Here is a 17,400-nt window from a genome sequence, read left to right as displayed (position 1 = left end):
TACTGGTTATTCTAACACAAATGTTTAGCGAGTTTTTTTTTTTTCATGGACACTACCAAGCTGGGTGATTCTATCTTTTTTTTTCTACCCAGCCTGGCATATCCTCTCACGTTCGAGAACTCATATTCTCTGTAGAATAATAAAACCCATTTCTCTTTCTGAAGAAATGTGTTATTTTCCATATCCTGGCATCAAATGCTCGCGATAAGCCCGCGTTAACCATCAACTAACTCTGGTCACACTTTTTACTCCATGCGCTTTAACGTCGGACAAAGAGACAGGTTTCAACAGGCATCAAAGCGAGTTGATTCTCCAGCGGTGGTGCCGGCAGGAATTTTCGAAGCAGATGTCGTCGTACTGACTTTGTTTTTCTCTCTCTTTTTTTTTTTTTTTTGCTCTTTTCGGGTCGTCGTGGTGCCGGGAAACGCGCCGCTCAGCAAAGTGGGGCGCAACAAACTAATAAACTAGAAGGGCAGCAAGCGACACGACACGAACGGTGGCGTGTCCGACGGCCTGAAACTTTGGCATCAGCACTTTCCCTTCAATTCTGGCGCTCACTTCCCGAGAATGTAAAAGCCGATCAGGCTGGTGAAGGAGGGTCTTGAACCCTGGGTTCTCTTCGTCTGGACAGCCGGCTACAGAAGGCAATTGAAGCACTTCCCAGTGCCGCGCTCCTGGATGAGCCGAGACGCAGGTTAGTTTCTATCGGGCGCGTCCGCCTCCCCGCGTGGGCTCTTAAACTGTTTGTCTGCAAACACGGGCACTTCTCTACGTTCGTTTTATCGGGGGAAAAGGGCCGGCGGGCTTCGGTGACTGTAGCTGCTGACAGAACAATGCCGGCAAGAAAAAAAAATAGCATTCAAAGCGGGAGACCGTGCACTGCCGCGGCGAGCTTTTTTAGTGCGAACTCCTCTTTTGGTTTTCTGACTCAACTGGACAAGTATGAGTATCGCGCGCGTGCCGGCACTCCGCGCTCGCTGTCTTAGTTTATTGCTGCTATTTTCATCCCTTAGCCTCGTAAATAATTCATACGTAAGCCCTAGAGAGACGAAGACCGACTGGATTATACGGGAAAAGATGTGACGGCCAGTCGTGTAGAAGTGTGAAAATCGTCATTTCGGATGGGAAGCGACAGAACACAAAATAATTTTGAGTGCTTCAAATCATCTGGCTTGTGCGAAGTGTTCTCGACCCGTAAAGAGATAACGGAAGCGAAGCTGTTTTATTCCGAGTATAATGAGGCACGTCACGACGTTTTTTTTTTTTATAGTTTAAGCAGCAAAATTTATTTTCTTCGGGAAGAGAACAATCCATTAGCACGTCATGCATTACTGGAGTTTTTGTTCCCTCCCAAAAATTGACAAACATTTCGCAGAAAGCTAATACGATAGTTCAATGTGGCGCTCCTAACATTCGCCTTTGCGATTTCGTAATAAAAGCCCAACAACTAGCTTTCGACTTTGCACTCAGTTGCTTTCTTTTCCTCAGTTAGCCTGGTGTACGCGGGTGGAGGTGAAATAAAGTTATCCTGGTGATTATATAGATGAAAGTTGGCTCAAAGTTACATTGGCTAGCCAAATTAGACCTAGCACTACACCGAAAACACTCTGCAGTAGTAGGGCCGCAAATGATTGTGAATATCTTGTTCCACAGAACTCGTCGTGATGCGCCGGACAACTTTACGAGCTAGAAACAGCGCTCAAAGCTGCCCACCAATGAGCAATGTTTCTTGTTCGTTATACTACGAGACATTAGGCTAGCAGCGATCATGCTACCGTATAAGCACCTTATTCTCTACTTCAGCCTAGTTTCCCAGAAACTCCTTTCGTTCTGTTGCACATTCTAGCGCCACTCCGAATCTGCTATCCTGGATACATCTAAGTTGCTTGGCAAAGTGGTATACTCCATTCTCGCGGTGAGTGAATGTGTTCAGTGAGCCAAGTATAGCGAATATTGTCTTGGCCTGAACTTTGTCTGCCCATGCCAGCTGAATGAATGGTAGAGAAATGGTCTCATCATTTTCTTAGTGTCGTCAAGTACAACAAACAAAGCACACATGCGCGCCCACCGGATTTCAGTTATAATCATCCTTGCATCGTTACTTTGATATTTTGGCAGTGCGGAGGGGAACAACCTGCCCGCGTTGCCCTTTCCTCCCTCTCCGTCTTCTGCAGCATTTTCCGCGAAGTGAACGCGTGCCTAAGAACTTCCGTCATATTTCTCATTTGATAAATTTCGTGTGAGCCTTCGTTTACGGGGAACAACATGAAGACAAATAAAATGAATCGACTAGGCAAAATTACACTCCTGTGACATGATGAGCAATTAACCAGCACCCGCGCACAAATCGAGTGTCCCATTCTTGCGAGCGAGAGCTGAATTGAATAACAGGGAACCAAGCTGAAGTCTGGTTAAATTTGCTTATTGTCTGTGACGAGCGCAAACTTTTGTTAGGGACACAAAAATTGTTTTGTGAACCCAATTAAGCGGTAAATTGTGCCGTTTTATATTTTGTTCTGATAATTTTCCCTTTGTATTTTCTGCAATCAAGACATTCGCGCATATCGTCGTTAAAGTTTCTTTTTTTTTGTCTAGACTGCTTTTCCCATATAGTGACTGATTCTCATACTTACGGTTTTGTATTCATTTCCGGTCGTTGACTTTGCACTGATGTACAACCTTTCAAAACTGCTCTGATATTGACATAGAAATACGACGGGAATTATATGGCTCGGTTTTTTTAGAGCTGCGATATTAGCTGCCCCTGTTACGTATCATTCATGCTGAGTGCAGGCTGCGCTAATTCATGGTCCTTTCATAGGTACGCGACGAAATGGCTATATGACCTGCCGCTAGCTTTATTGACTATGATGTCATCAATGACCTTATTTCTCGCACTGTCAATAAGTAAATTAGTCGTCTTCCCCGTGCTCTCTCCACCCACCTGTAGCTACTCGTTCGCAGAGCACATGATAAACGTATACCTACACAGGCCACCAATGGGAGCTTTAAAATTACCATTTACACACAAATAGACAATATTCGAGCAAGAACGCGTTGAATTTCTTGTTACTGTCTTGCAGCGACCGCTTAAGCCACCGCTTAAGAGACCGCTTAAGCGACCGCTTGGATTGTTCACGGTCGTCTCGCGCTCCTAGCGGCGTGCAAAGCACTACAGCACCAGCCAGTGTAGGCGCATGTATTGATTCGTACCTGAGTTCCTCGACTTCGTCAGCGTGAGCCTGGACCTCGGTCTCATACTTGGTCTTGTAGGCAGCGGCATCAGCGTTGGCCTTGACCAGCTGCCTCTCGACCTCAAGCCTAGCCTCAGACTCTTCATCCAGCTGAACCTTGAGGGACTCAATCTCGACTTCAAGCGTGTGCAGAGATGACTCCAGGCTGGAACGTCTCTGCGTGATTGAAACACATGAGACGCAACTCGTTAGCCCAGAAAGGTTTCCTCACTATATTGTTATTATAATTAGTATTATGAATGATAGCTGCAGCCAATTTATATCACGTTGCTTTGCGAATTTCTTCGAGAGTCATGTTATTTTTCATTCGTGCGTACATACGTCTTTCTGTCTGACCACACCTTTCGTGTTTTGGATTTCGCAGACGATGTCCAAAAGCTATTCTAAGCTTAGAAAAAGGTTTCAAACCATGTTTCTTTCAAGCTGTGATGTTCTTTAAGCTTAGCCAATAACGTCGTTGTATGTGACGAATTCGGCAGGAGGACGTTTGAAGAATGAAAACTTTGTTTCATTTTTACTCTGGAATGATTTTTCGGACATTACGCATTGGCTAACACTGAGAAATCCCATTTAAGAAAAGCGACGCCTGACGTATATCTCCCTTGAGGAATATCGAGTTGAAAAGAAAACGTTGGAGCTGATAAATTGCAAGAGAACATAGAAGGTTCAATGGTCTTTCCTTGAGCATTGCTATGCACTTAATTCCCCAAGAGCGACGCATTTCCCGTCTCGCTTCGCTCAGTTTTTTTTCTTCTAGCTTTGGGTAAAGTTTAAAGGAAACATGAAACATGTGAGACGTAAACGTCAGGGGGATGTTGTAAAAACTGCCTCTTTCGCAATATAAAGAAATGTATTTAAAGGCAATCCGATGCTGCCAGACGAATTTCAAAATCCTGCGCTAAAAGAGAAAGGCTTTCGCAAATTCGCACGCAAAGCGGCCGTGTTCGGCTTTAGGAGAAGCAGGTAAAAAGCGCTCCTTTGCCATTTCGCTGCAGGATTCATTTCCTCCCTGGTATTCCCGACTCACCCGTTCCTCGTCCTCGAGACGGCGCCGGGTGTCCTCGAGCTGCGTGGCCAGTTGCGTCTTGAGGTGGTTGACATTGTCCAGCGACACCTTGAGTTCGTGCACCTCCTTGAGGTACTCGGCGTTCTCGGCGCTCAGGCGGGTCCTCTGGGCCGTCACCTCGGTGACGGTGCGGTTCAGTTCCTCGATGCGGATGTTCAGCTCGTACACGGTGTGCTCCAACTTCTCCACAGTCTTCTGGATCGTGATCTGTGCCAGGGAGATACCTTCTATGTGGAACGCAAAACACACACACACATACGAACGAGTTCGTACCGCAGGTGGACGTCACATATGCTAACGCGCAGGCTTGGAATCAAGCTATAGCTTGGACTCAAGTATATTAATTCGCACTCTCATTGTAAAAAGGTTGGCTACTGAGGAAATTACTGGCTCGCTTCCTACCTGTGTTAACTCCTGTGCAGCAGTCACAGTAGTCAATATTCAACAAGTTTAAATTGAGTTGATAAGCTTCTTCGTTTTGAAGGGATGATGACAGGAAACCAGAACGAATGGCCCGCAGATAGTTTGCTTATGCTTTTTATTTGTTTTTATTTTTGACTTAACCTTTTTTTTTTTTTGAGCTGAAAGTCCTCCCTTGTATTACGATGGGACATTTTGCAATAAACAAGGTACGCGTACAGAGACGTCTTGCATGCATGTCCACGGTGACCCGTTTAACGAAATTTCAGAGATTATCAGCAACAAGAAAACCGCTGAAGTCTGGAAGTATTTAAAGACCTCTTTTTGCGTTCGCGTAGAATTGCATATGTATCGCAGTGCTACATCAATCGCGCTTCCGCACATGGTCAGTTTTTCTTTATGAACAGCGCACAAATTGGCGCTTGCTTAGAGTTTTCGGACGCTCACAACTGGTGAATACGTCAACTATGCTTCAGCTTAACCGACGCTGTGCACGTAAGAACAAGCAACGAGTACTCGACAAGAGTACCGTATGAGCGACATCGGCCGTCTTATCCCCGGCAAGTGATTAGCTTGCCATGGCACAGTCCAGCAGTTTATGCTGGCGATTTGTTAAAATTTAGCACTGACGGCGCTGAGCTACGTCCGCACGGACTCTGTACCAAGGTTTTCTTCAAGTCTAGACAAGGTTTCCGCAAGCGGAGGCATTGCTTCCTCGTTCCGCAGTTATCTCTCAAAGTGAGTGGCGACATTGCTCTTGCTACAGGAATCAGCACCAGAGTGCATCCCGTAGCTTTTATTTTTACCTTCTCTAAAAAGAACAGAAAGCTTAAAGCTGGCTGTTCTAGTAGCACTCGAGAAGACTTCATCGTTAAGAAAGATTGTGCCAGGCACCTGGGTCTCGGTACGGTGCTTTAATTGTTAAAGTTGAAGGGAAACAATTATTCGTCACTGGACGAGCGAGTATGGTAAATACGCAAGTTTATTATATTGCATCCTTTCCTTTTCGCAGCATCGAACATATATAATGCTATTCTCACAATTGTACGACGAATTTGGCCCAAGCCAATTTCGTTCTTTCTAGTATTCTAGTATTTCTAGTATTAATCTAAAAAAAACTCCCTTGGATAGATTTCTTCCAGGGACTTAGTCACAACCCCCACCCTGATGTGCACTCAGCAACAATTGAAACGTGGGCATTAAAGCAGGAACCGCGATGGACAGATTCCAACAATTTGGCTCATGAATGTCACGCGATGACGTGACCGGACCTGAAGTTGGAATACCGATGGCGGCCTTCCATTACTGGTAGCTAGCCGCGCCATTATCTAGAATTTCTGTAAAAAATGCCAAAAGTTGAGAGTCGAGGTTCATACTTCCGTGCTGACGTTTTTATTGTTGCTCACTCTTCTAAAATTTCAGTATAAGGGTACGAGACCATCGGAAATCCATATCTCGAGTAGCGTTCTAAAGGCGGGGGACAGACCACCAGCATGGCGTTCCGAGCACGCCATCTGTGGGGCGCTGCCTCGTGATTGAAGCACAAGGCTACAGAGCGCATTTTGGCTGCCAGAATTGCTTTGCTAGAACTTGGCAATGTATGAAACGACGTACCTTCTCCTTGTTCGTGTTCTCGACTTGAGCGAGGAGTTCGTAGACCTCGGCCTGGAACTTCTGCCTTTCCTTCTCAGCCCTGTAATAGCAATAAAAAAAGGCCAAAATGCGTGAGAAAAGCAGTTATTTATTCAAGCGCAACCTCCTGTGTCTCAGTGATGGCGTATCTCGCGTAAAAGGCACTGCAGGAAAGGCAACTTCTCTGATGATGTTGATGATCGTGGGTGAAAAGAAATAAAAATAAAGCTTCCCGTGGTCGGAATAGAACTTGGGTTCCTCGCGTTGTAAAGCCGACGTATATCTGATTCCGCCATTCCGATATTGTCGAAGTAGTTTGGATTTGGAGAGGGGTGCATGGACGTGCTAGATCAGACAGAAGAATCATGCACCCCTCCGTCTAACGACCACTATGGTTGAACGCCGACCTTTTTTCTCGCGAAATCAAATGGCAGAGTCAAATTCAAAGCCGCTGCAATCAAAAGACCAAACTGCGTGCGAGTCAAAGTTAAAGCTCAACCATTCGTAGTCCAAACCACCTGCGACTCAAATTCCAAATGCAGACGAAAAGCAAGGAATCCCTCAATAGAAAGCTTCGCGTTCAACCATCGTCGTCGTTACACAAAGGGGTGCAGCGTTTTTGTTCACTTTCGCCAGTACCGGAACGTATAAGTGCGGCTACATTAACCTAAGCTGCTGCCCAGCAACCTCGTCCCCTTGTAGTGGCACAAAAGTTCATGTTTTCAGCTAACACTGACAGCGGTGCTCCTGGTTCGAGCCTTTAAAAAATTAATGACGTGTGGGAGGTTGACCGGCTAGTTCGGTAAATCGGGAGTGGACAAAGCCATAGGTTAGCCAGCACCATTCGTGCGTGGAACTCTGGTTCGCTAATACCGGGGAGTTCTTACCCTCGATCATCATTGCGTACCGTTGTTATTGCGTGCACGGTGTGAAGTGCGCACGGAGTACTTCAAGCCCCGCCCCGGTTATTCGGAGGATGGCGCACGTACTTGCTCTTAGCCTTGGTCATGACGTCCAGCTGCTCCTGGAACTCGGCGATGGCTTCCTGGTGCTTCTTGCGCAGGTGGTGAGCGGTCTCCTCGCTCTCCAGGTGAACATCCTCGAGCAGCTTGCGCAGCTTGGACAGCTCCGTGTCGCGCTTCTTGTTCATCTCGACCACGGTCTCCGAGGAGCCCTCGGCCTCCTCCAGCCGATCGCTCAGCTGCATCAGCTGCACCGTCAGGTCCGACTTCTCGCGCTCGATCTGCGCAAGACGCACGGACGGGCCCGTCAGCAACTGCCGCTCCAACCACTGGAAATCAGCGACGCGCTCACCGCGGATTACGTAGAAATTGTCTGGGCCAAGAGCTCTCGGCTCACGTTTTTAGTACTATCACTAAACCTGTTTCCTGAAGCACCAATTTGGCTCCTGTGTTCTTCGAATATTTCTCAGGAGTAGTGGAGATAAACCGTTGTTTGAACCGTTTCGCGTGTGCTCTGTGTACAGAAGATTCAGCCTAGCAATGGCCAAATGAAGCGTTATGGAAGCATTGTGATAAGAAAGCTTTACTACGATAAGGAAAAAAAGTACGCGCGTGAACATTTCTTTAGCTATTCCGCTGATGACATGTTGTCGAGAAATAATTCGTTTGCAGGGCAGTCTGCCGCCAGGCAATAACTTTACACTTCTTTCACCACATAGATTGAAACGTGTTTGCTTTCACCTTTATTCGTCACAGGTCAGAAGTTACACCGAAAAAATGAGTGTAACGAGGTATAACATACTACGCTGTAGAGTAAAAAAACGTCGTGAAATAGGAATGCTCACTAATTTTGTCCTTATTTTCCAGAATGCGCTGTACAGGGAATAATTATTTTGTCTAAATTGTCATAGTATCATTTTTGTTCACCTCCCTTTTTTAGTGTCACGTAGATGTGACGATAGTTCACGGCACAATTTTACATATCTAGTTTTTTTTTAATTGGCGTACAAAAGAAGATATTAGTACCGGAACATTTTTCAGGCGCTATCGCTAGCTCCCAGGAACGTAAGTATTTACCTATTTATTATTTGGGCTTGTAAATATCAACCCGGTTACTTAGCTCCACTTACCCTTTGCCTGAGCTCCCGTTCAGACTCGAGGTCCTCTTGAAGCAGGCGGAGCTTGTCCTGCAAGACAAAAAGAAAATAATGTTTTCGTGCACTCATTCCATGGCGCGCAGCTCAAACTGGGTTATTACCAGAAAGTATTGGGTGTTGTTCGTTCATAGGTTGTTTACGTGGACTTGACCTTTGTCATCGGATAATTCCACTCTTTTCAAGTAATTTTCTCTGTTACAAAACATCCCGCTGGAGATAGAGGCGGAGAGAGAGAGATAGAGAGAGCACAAACATTTATTTACGGAACCCACGTCCGCACCGGCGTTTTTTCAAGCGAACGGGGAAAAGGTATCACCTTTCCTCGTGCCAGAATAGCGGACCTTGAGTGCCTGTGGAGGGCGCACAATATTATAAACGCATAGGATGCCTTCCAACTACCCCTTTGTATTTTTTCGCCTGCTATCCCCCAAAGGAAAAAAAAAAATAAGAAAAAAGTGAACGAGAAAAAGAAGCTTGCTTCGAAGTGGCCTCATGGTGCCCATTTCGCGAAAGCTTTTAGTGTGGGCGGAATAAAGCTAGCGGCGTGTTACCCAATAGCTCTGGCGGTCATTTGGTTTGCCTAACAGGTTCTTTTGAGCTTGAACCTATCATAAGTCAACGTGGGCTTTTAATGCCTTTTTTAAGCTGTTTTCTTACCGCCATTTTCCTGTTCCTATTGTTTTTTTGTTCTTGCTCCTCTGTCTTTAGTCTTCCTTTTGACCATGCACGCTTGTACTCCTCACGCCGGAACAAGAGGAAGACGCAAGCGCAGCCACCGACTACAAAATCTGATAAGCGCAAAATCTGATAACCATTCGCAATAATAATAATAATAATAATAACGTTAAACCTTCAGGTATTTTAATCGACGCAGGTTACGTAGTGCAGCCGCGAACACGCGGCAAGGTGGCCCTCTTGTTTCATGGCGAGTAAGCACTCCTGGAAGCTAGGCAGCGCCTTCAAGGCATTAAAATCGAAAGACGAGCATTCTAGACTGTCGCGGCGGGCGCATGCCAGGAGCACCGTAATGTTGGCAGTGGTGGCCGCAATATGGCGCCACCGACAGAGTGGCGGGTCGGGAAGCCTGCAACCGCGTTCTTTTATTTCGGGGCCTTCACTTTCCGCCTATCTGGCTTAATTTGGCGTTCCCTTCTCGCCCTTAGTTTCTCTCCTCTCCGTTTCCCTTTAATGGCCTTTCCCGAATGCTCGGTGGTAGAGCGCTATCTTTGTCGATCTAGCTTCACGCTTATTAGGTAGCCATTACCTTTTCTCCGGAATGAAAATGTTCGTCTGCGTGTGCGTGCGTGCTGCGCGTCCTTGGCGAGCCCGAGTCTTCTGCAATCAGCCGTTAAAGGAAAATACCAGCCAGTAGAAAAGTTAAAAGCTGACATTGATTCGTTGTGGCTTCCCTTTTCCAAACCATCTTTTCTTGATGAAACTATTAATTTGAACGTTATTTTTTTCCCAGGCGTGCCAGCCCACTGCAATATTTGAGAAAGCATAGTGCGTTTCGAGAAAAAAAAAATAAAGCACTGACAAGGAACGAATAAATGAAAGCGAATGAGATGGGGTTGGGGAACTGGCTGTCTTACGAAAGGAGTATAGAAATCGGGTTTCGGTGGAACGCGCACACAGTAGGGAAGGATCCGCTTTTAAGTACAACGGAACGTATTGCTACCCTTTGTCTCACTTTCGTGAAAGAGTGTTAGATGTGCGCGACCGGGTTTCTTCTCTCGCAAAGATTTAAAACACCAGAGAAGCTCGAGAAAAATACCATGTCCGACGATGAATGTGACTTTCTAGTTCAGATATGTCAATCTGTCTTATGTGTGCTTTGTGGCGAAACGAAACACAAAGGAGAATTACAGAAACGAATCCTCTGGCTGTCTTTTTCGTTTCGTTTTGTTTTTTCTCATTGGGAACCGACTTACCAATATCGGCTCGTAAAGGCCCTTTTTTAAACAAGTCCCAATATCGCAGCGTTCGCGGCAAATCTTTTTTTAGCAGTTCAATCATGCTAGCGACCTTTTACCCAAGCAGCGAGGTTGAACGAAAGGCTAGCGTTCCCATTGCAAGTCAAGTAATAACGCGGAACGGCTCCGATTACAAGCCCATCACTGAGAACTGAGCGCTGTTCCCGCAGCAGCGCCGTGCGTCTATCTAAAATCTTTCAAGGCACTCTAATTTTATCGACGTCAATGTGGAGCCATATCAGGTGAAAACTCAGCGATGGATGGTTCCTGTAGTTTCTATTCCCATATTTGGCATATGCTTTTTTTATTCAGCGTAACTTTATGCTGGCACTGGGTTCAGCGGATTGCTTTAAATGCACTTAAATTTGATTCGACCAGAACAGATTAATTCAGCAATATTCTGGCTTAAAACTGGACCTTACAAGTGCATTCGAGAAAAATGAAGCTTTGGAATTTTGTAACTCTCATAAGTTTGACAGGGTGTGACCCGTGTCTTTAATGAACTATGCCTCTTCCAGACCCAATGTGAGAAACGTTGCTTTAAAAAAATGGCACTACATTTAATGCCCTGCCGTTGGCTTCACCAGTATGATGGTTATTTTACATAAGGGGACGACTGGGAACCTTGTGTCATGTGAACCCGCTGGCCCTTCGCCGTACGCGCCCTTGTCCCGGCAGGCATCGAGAGGCTGTTCGCCAATGAAGCGTAGAGATCAGCGTGAGCACCTTTTATTTTCTTTCGCTGCCGATTGCGGCAGGGGCGCGGCCAAACTAGGGACGGCTCCTGCGGCGAGCGCAAATAGCAGGACGGGCCGGGCCGGAAAGGATGACAGAGGTCGGCAAGTGACGTGGTGCGCATTGTAGAGACTGCGCGCCGGCCGGCTCAGAGCGGCGGGGAGGGGGAGCCACGCTCTGTTTCCAACCGCCACCGTTGCCCGTGGCAAGCCGACCTGCTGACGTTATAAATACACGCACGCGGATCTCCAGGCGGCAGTGGCCAAATTTAGCGGCGCTGCCAACGCCGGCGTCGGTGTGCGCGCGCTTTCTTGGTGAGCTCACGCCCGATCGCTCGCCCGCGCGCCGCTTGAAACTTAAGAGCGGCTGCAGCGCGCCCGCTGCCTCATGGTGCCACTGGCGTCTCGCAGCAGCCCCGGCGAGGAACGCGGCGCTCCTGGAATGCCATACGCAGCACCTCGCGCCAATACTGTCTGCCCCGCCCTGGCGAAAGGGATAGCCGGACAGTTCGAGGTTGTCCGAGAGGAACGGCTCAGAGAACAGGCTGTCTGTTTTCACGCTAGACCCTCATGTAGTACCATCGCCTCGTTAGAGCAGACCTCTTGTAGCATCTTGGCCCCTTCATAGCAGACCTGACGCCCATCTCGTCTCGCGCTGGAGACTGTCTGGCTCGAGACCTCGCAAATCGAGACACACGACTGTACCGAACTGTCCTTGCTGGACAGCCACTGTACTAATTGCAGTAAAGATTGCTGCGTTTTCAAGAAAAGTGTCTGTGCAAGCGACTAAGAAAAGCTGGTTTCGAATTACGTTTGGAGTTTTTTTACTCTTCTTTGTTTTCTTTATTTAATCATAATTATCACCCACCCACAGTCCATTGCTTTATTTTTTATATTCAAATCGGGATGTTTAATGTTACCATTTAAACTCAGCACGCATATTTTCAATGTTGAGCCTCCAGAACACAGATACATTGCTCATAATTTCATGAATAGATGGTTGTATGCATTTTCCACGTTAAGGTAACGCTATGTACTTTCGGAATGGTTATCACGGTAGTGACGATAACGATATAATGGACTCAAGGTAAATATTTTCTTTGTCATTGGCATCTTAAAAGAGCTTCTGGATGGCGGGGCTGTTCAGGACCGCTTGCAGTTTTGATTTATGCGCTGGTACCAGAACATCACCTTAACCTAATGCAGGTACATACATTTTGTTTCAATGCTCAGAAACAGAAAAGTTCCAGAACGCTATATCCCCATACGACAAGGTGGCCCTTATGTTCAACAAATACTACACAGGGCTACGTTCACCTGCGCCCGATTTTCTCCTCTCTCTTTCTGTCCCTCCCTCTCCCCTCCCTCTTTCTCTCTGCTTCTCTCTCCTAGTCTCTATCTCTCTCTTCTCTCGCTCTTTCTTTCTCTGTCTCTCTATCTCTCTCTCTCTCTGTGTCTCCTCTCTCTCTGCCTCCATTGAAGCAATCGGTGCCAAATTTCGCGTCTTTTAAATTTCTTCTCACCGTTATTTTAGCATGCACTTTTTTGGCCTCATTAATCAAATGTTTATAACAAAAAAGAATTGATTATGCATCCGAATGCAAAAATATTAACTAAAAAATTCCGGGCCACTCTCACTTCAAATGCGAACCATTCGCTTCGTAGGGCCAAATGTGACCTTCATGTCTTGAAGGGCGTACTCTTTTTCCAGACTCGTTGAACACGCCGCCGATGTTGTTGGGTCGTTGTTAATGGTTTTGTGCGTCCTAACATCGAAATAGGTGAAACAATTACGAACCTTTCAATAATAACACAAAATATGAGTGCAAAGCGAGTTTGCCTCAGCAAACTTGCTTCCTTATACATTATTCTCGGCTCCAGAGAATAAGTCGTAGGTTGTTCAGTCCTTCGCCTTTTGCTGAGAAAAACTTACTTACTGTTATTTGCAAATTACCTCTTCAGGTTCGATAACAAAATGAACAATCGGCGATGTCCCTTTGAAAAAGTAACGGGGGGTGCGATACCTCTACATTGTGTCCATGTTGGTCTGATAAACATATCACTTGCTGAACGCCGAAGATTTAGGTTTTGCATTTCCGAAAACTGTCCGACAACTTTTGTCGCTCTTCTTGAAAGAAAGACATCTGAAGACCAACGTGCCGTCTTCAATCAAAAACCTTCACCTAAGGGGCCGGATTCACAAAGTAGTGTTGTGAGATTTTAAATTGTGCTGAGCTGAGGCAGCATCCCTAACGGCGCCAAAAAACTGCTTTGTGAATCTAGCCCTTGTTCTGCGGGCCTCATGATGCGTGAATTTTGTGGCGTAAGGCATAGTGCCGTTTTGGGGATAAGCTACATGTTATACATTCATGTGGGAATTTCTAGATTGCTTTGCCTTCAAGCAGAAACTTGCGAGCAGCTGGACATGAGTGCCTAGGCTGGAGGAAATTTGAAGTTTTATTATAGGATGTCGGCTATGCTTCCCATCGAGCTTTACACTTTAACTATAAACAGGGCAAAACAATTGTCGAATTACGGTGTTACTGTGAGGTTTTAACTAACCATAGTCAAAGGCTTCTTTAGGATAAAAGGAGGGCGTGTATCACATAGGAATCACTTTTCTCCCTTTCAGCATTTCCACCACTAGTCTTGAGTTTGAGTCCCTGCTCTCGCCTCCAAGCGCCCTGGTAGTTTTGTTAACGCACGCCTACCGCCTTTGAGACGCCCATTGTTGAGAGACGTTTTACCACGCCGTCAGCGACCCTTATGTCCTGACACGTCTACAGTATCGTACCCGTGCCGCCGAGAGTGCGGAACTCGAGCGCGGTGAGCTGAAACACTCTAATGGTAGGCCATTCACTCGAGCAAGGATGCTGCATCGCTCCCCCTTTCATGAGAGGCATAACCAGCTCTGCCGGCTTCCTTATCATCGAGAAATGGCGCCAAGTAGTATCCCAGTAACAAAATCGTATTTGGGGTATAATGGGCAGGACAAACATTTAGGCTCCAAAGCGTGCGGCAGTGGAAGGCGCGGGGCTAATTTATGCCACAGGTTTTCTGAACCATGCACCTAACATCGTGTACAGGCGCAGCTACATTTTTCCTACATCATTACTGCAACCGCAGCGGGCATGGAATAAAAAAAGGTTGTAAGTAACTGGCGCTAAACGTAAATCTCCGCGTTGTCCAGCTGTGTTCTGTGCATGTTCTTAGCGAACCGCCGGTGTGCTCCCCCCTCAGAGATCAACAGGGTCCATTACCTCACTCTACGGGCGATCCATGCGCCAGGTGGCGCCTTAGTGGCTAAACGCGACAGGTCCCGGAGTGCGGCCGAGCTCGAAGAGCAGCCTGCTCCTTTCGCGGGGATGTTCGCAGTTTCTAAAAACGGCCACGCTTCCCTTGCAGGTCACGTGCTCCCTGGTGTTCGAAAACGGACTCCGCAGAAGGCGACGAGCAGAACTTCAGTCTGGGCAGATGGCAGTGCCATGAGCTTTCCTCGAGGCGGTAAATGTGATGCCAGCCGTTGCTCTATTCCTTAACCGCACCATTTCTAAATTAGGTTCAGAGGAGCGTAAGATAAGAGCCCTAGAAGTGCTCTTATTTACGCCCATCTGAAGAGGATGCGGCTGCGGGTGGGGAACTAGTACAAGTGAATTTAAGTGGGCGGTTTCCACACACTGTCGGCCCGTTACCAGAACCTGGGCCCCACGCTGCATTTAAGAATTGCTTCGTGAACTGATAGACTGAACTGTGAAAGTGCTGCAACGGATTAAGTACCTTCATTGTCTCCAACGCTTGAGCCAACAAAGAGCTGAGCTTTTAGACAGCAGTCCACTTTTATACCTTTCTATACCAAAGTTATTTACTTTATTTCACTGCTTGCCCCAGCACCAGGCAAGTGCAGGTAAGAGAAATTTGTTCTTAAATATATATAAAAAGTTCGTTCACTGGTTATCATTTTGTTGAAATTTGGGGAATGTCTTTTCAGTTTCTTTTCGGAGATACAATCCCCTTCGGAGTTATATGTACAATTTTAGTTTTAAAGACTACACTCTCCTGTTCGCAAAAGTAGTCGCTATGTTTAACCACAATAATTATTCAGGCGTAACGTTTTAAAAAGCGACGATAACGAGCGAGGGTAGTCATTTTGTCTGAAATAGTTATCTTAAAGAAATCCGACACCATGACCAAATCAGGCTATACGTAACATCGCAGATCGCCTTCCATGCAGGATACCGTATTTCCACAAAATAGGAGGTAAAGAAGTGCAAAGGGCCTGACCGATTACCGAAGTCGATGGTTTGTTACTCTCCGTCTGTTCCTAACGCCGTTCCGATTCGGGGTATCGAATTCAACGGTGCGCGCGGGGTCAATGACTGGGGAGCAAAGCGGGCAAGGTTGAACTTGCATTTCTATCGCTATCCATCCGTGCTACATGGCAGATATTTTGCTTTCCAAGCTTTTATAGAGCTAGTCGATTGTCGCTGAAAGATATTTTGTTGACAAGAAGTGTTCGAACTCTGCAATGTTCACTGTACGTGAGAATAATTTGGAAATTTCAAATTGCGACTGTAAAGCATTGTTCTTAAGTGACGGAGATCTGAATAATGTGTCATATTCCGTTCCTACAAAGGCATGTGTCCTTATGACACTAGTGAATAGATAGCAGAACACCTGGAGATAAATAATTTGGTCGCGATATCACCTCAATGTGCCAAAAACGCTATAAAATACAGGTGTAGTACGGACGTTCGATATTCGCTACTCTGAGGCTCTAATGTTAAAAGATGTGCCTTAGAGCCTATGGATATCGACTGCTCAGGGTTTCTCGCAGCTTGTCAGTATCGCTAAGGCTGCAGAGTTGGTTCATCAGTTGCTCTTTTTATTATTATAGTGCTTCTAGTAGTGGGCGAAGATGAAGTATTTGTGTGTACTTACTTTACAACACGTTTTACTATCGTCGCTTTTGCTAAAACTAAGGGTCACCTGCATTCTCAGAGCGTTCATGTAGCGCCTGTGCATCCAAGTTATGCTTATCATTCTTATATTTGTTAATATCTTGGGAGTCGATCGATTATGACAGTAGAATTAGCACTTTCCTGTCATTGTGTCCTCCGTGTTTGCGCGTTTGCTTACAATAGCAGAACACTCATTAAGAACCTATCTGGAAATAATAACAGCCTTGGAAGTACGTATTACTGTATCGCTTAGACTTCATAAATAATTTCAACCTGTTCAAAGTGGCCCCGAATGAACGCTGAGGGCGTGAATTCAGGTCAAGTTTTCTATTCCTTGGTGAACTTTTCGTGGGATAGCTTTGCTCTGACAATGTACCGAAAAGAACTCCAAGGAGTCGCCTCGAACCTTGCCACCGTTTCGTTCTGGAGGCTTGGCTGTGTCAGGAAGACAAGGCTCCATGCTGAAACACTGGCGCAGGGCTAGGCAAGACCAAGGATCCTATCTCATGCCCGCTGGCATCCTTAATAGCGCTACGAAAGTAACTGAGTACATTCGGCTCCAAAGGTTTCCCTGGTTTAGTCGGTCGTACGCGGGCCGGCCGCGGAGTGTGAAGCACGGTCGATGCCCAGCAGTCGGACAAACCGCTGTCCTGGGGGAACGGCGGTTCGTCGCCGGCCGCTGGGCAGCGACGGGCTGTGCCTACCTCAAGCCTGGTGAGCGCGCCGAGGTCGGTGCCATATTCGATGGAGATATCTCCAGCGCCTCCGGAGCTCTTGTACATGTACTTGCTGGTCCTGGCAGACATGGTCGCTCTTCTTCAGCGGAGCCGAGTTCGTCGAAATGGAGTCGAAGTGTGGGGCTGGGGTGCGCGCACCGGGGAACCAGAACTCACACACCACACCAGTGAGCGGTAAGAGCCCTCGACGTCGAAGTGAGCAGAGCTCGGGATCGCCACTTGAAGGTCCTTCCAGAGGGCTGGCTCTGCCGTGAGAGGGCGCTCCAGTCGCCGGCAGCCAACAAGGTGCTTCTGCGGGCCTTTAGCCGCGTTGCTTTTTTGCTGCGCCCAGGAGCGGCTGCAAGGGGGCGGCGCTGGGCGGCCCGTTTTGGGACTCCGCGCTCCGAGCTCGGATTTCCCGGTCCGGAGCCCTTTTTGGGAAGCGCGCCGTTGGCCCAGTGTGCGAGCCGCGGGCATGCCTCCGAGATGCGGCGTTCGGTCGGCGGCTAGTGCGGCTCAAACGGCGGC

At 47.0% G+C, this 17,400-nt stretch overlaps 1 protein-coding gene across 1 annotated transcript in view; it reads right to left on the bottom strand.

Annotated features, from left to right (window-relative positions):
• Positions 1-17,160, bottom strand: part of Prm (Paramyosin) — a gene marked incomplete in the record, with an annotated part of 31,175 nt that extends 14,015 nt beyond the window's left edge. The window contains 6 exon segments of the mRNA XM_077687146.1: positions 3,214-3,410; positions 4,282-4,527; positions 6,355-6,433; positions 7,362-7,615; positions 8,465-8,521; positions 16,861-17,160. Coding sequence (XP_077543272.1) covers positions 3,214-3,410; positions 4,282-4,527; positions 6,355-6,433; positions 7,362-7,615; positions 8,465-8,521; positions 16,861-16,962 — 935 coding nt within the window.
• Positions 17,161-17,400: the final 240 nt, after the last annotated feature.

The sequence above is a fragment of the Haemaphysalis longicornis genome, unplaced genomic scaffold (assembly GCF_048455015.1).
Source record: "Haemaphysalis longicornis isolate Haplotype H1 unplaced genomic scaffold, Haemaphysalis longicornis Haplotype H1 scaffold_1, whole genome shotgun sequence".
In the NCBI taxonomy this organism is placed as follows: Eukaryota; Metazoa; Arthropoda; class Arachnida; order Ixodida; family Ixodidae; genus Haemaphysalis; species Haemaphysalis longicornis.
This window is presented reverse-complemented; position numbering and strand designations above follow the sequence as displayed.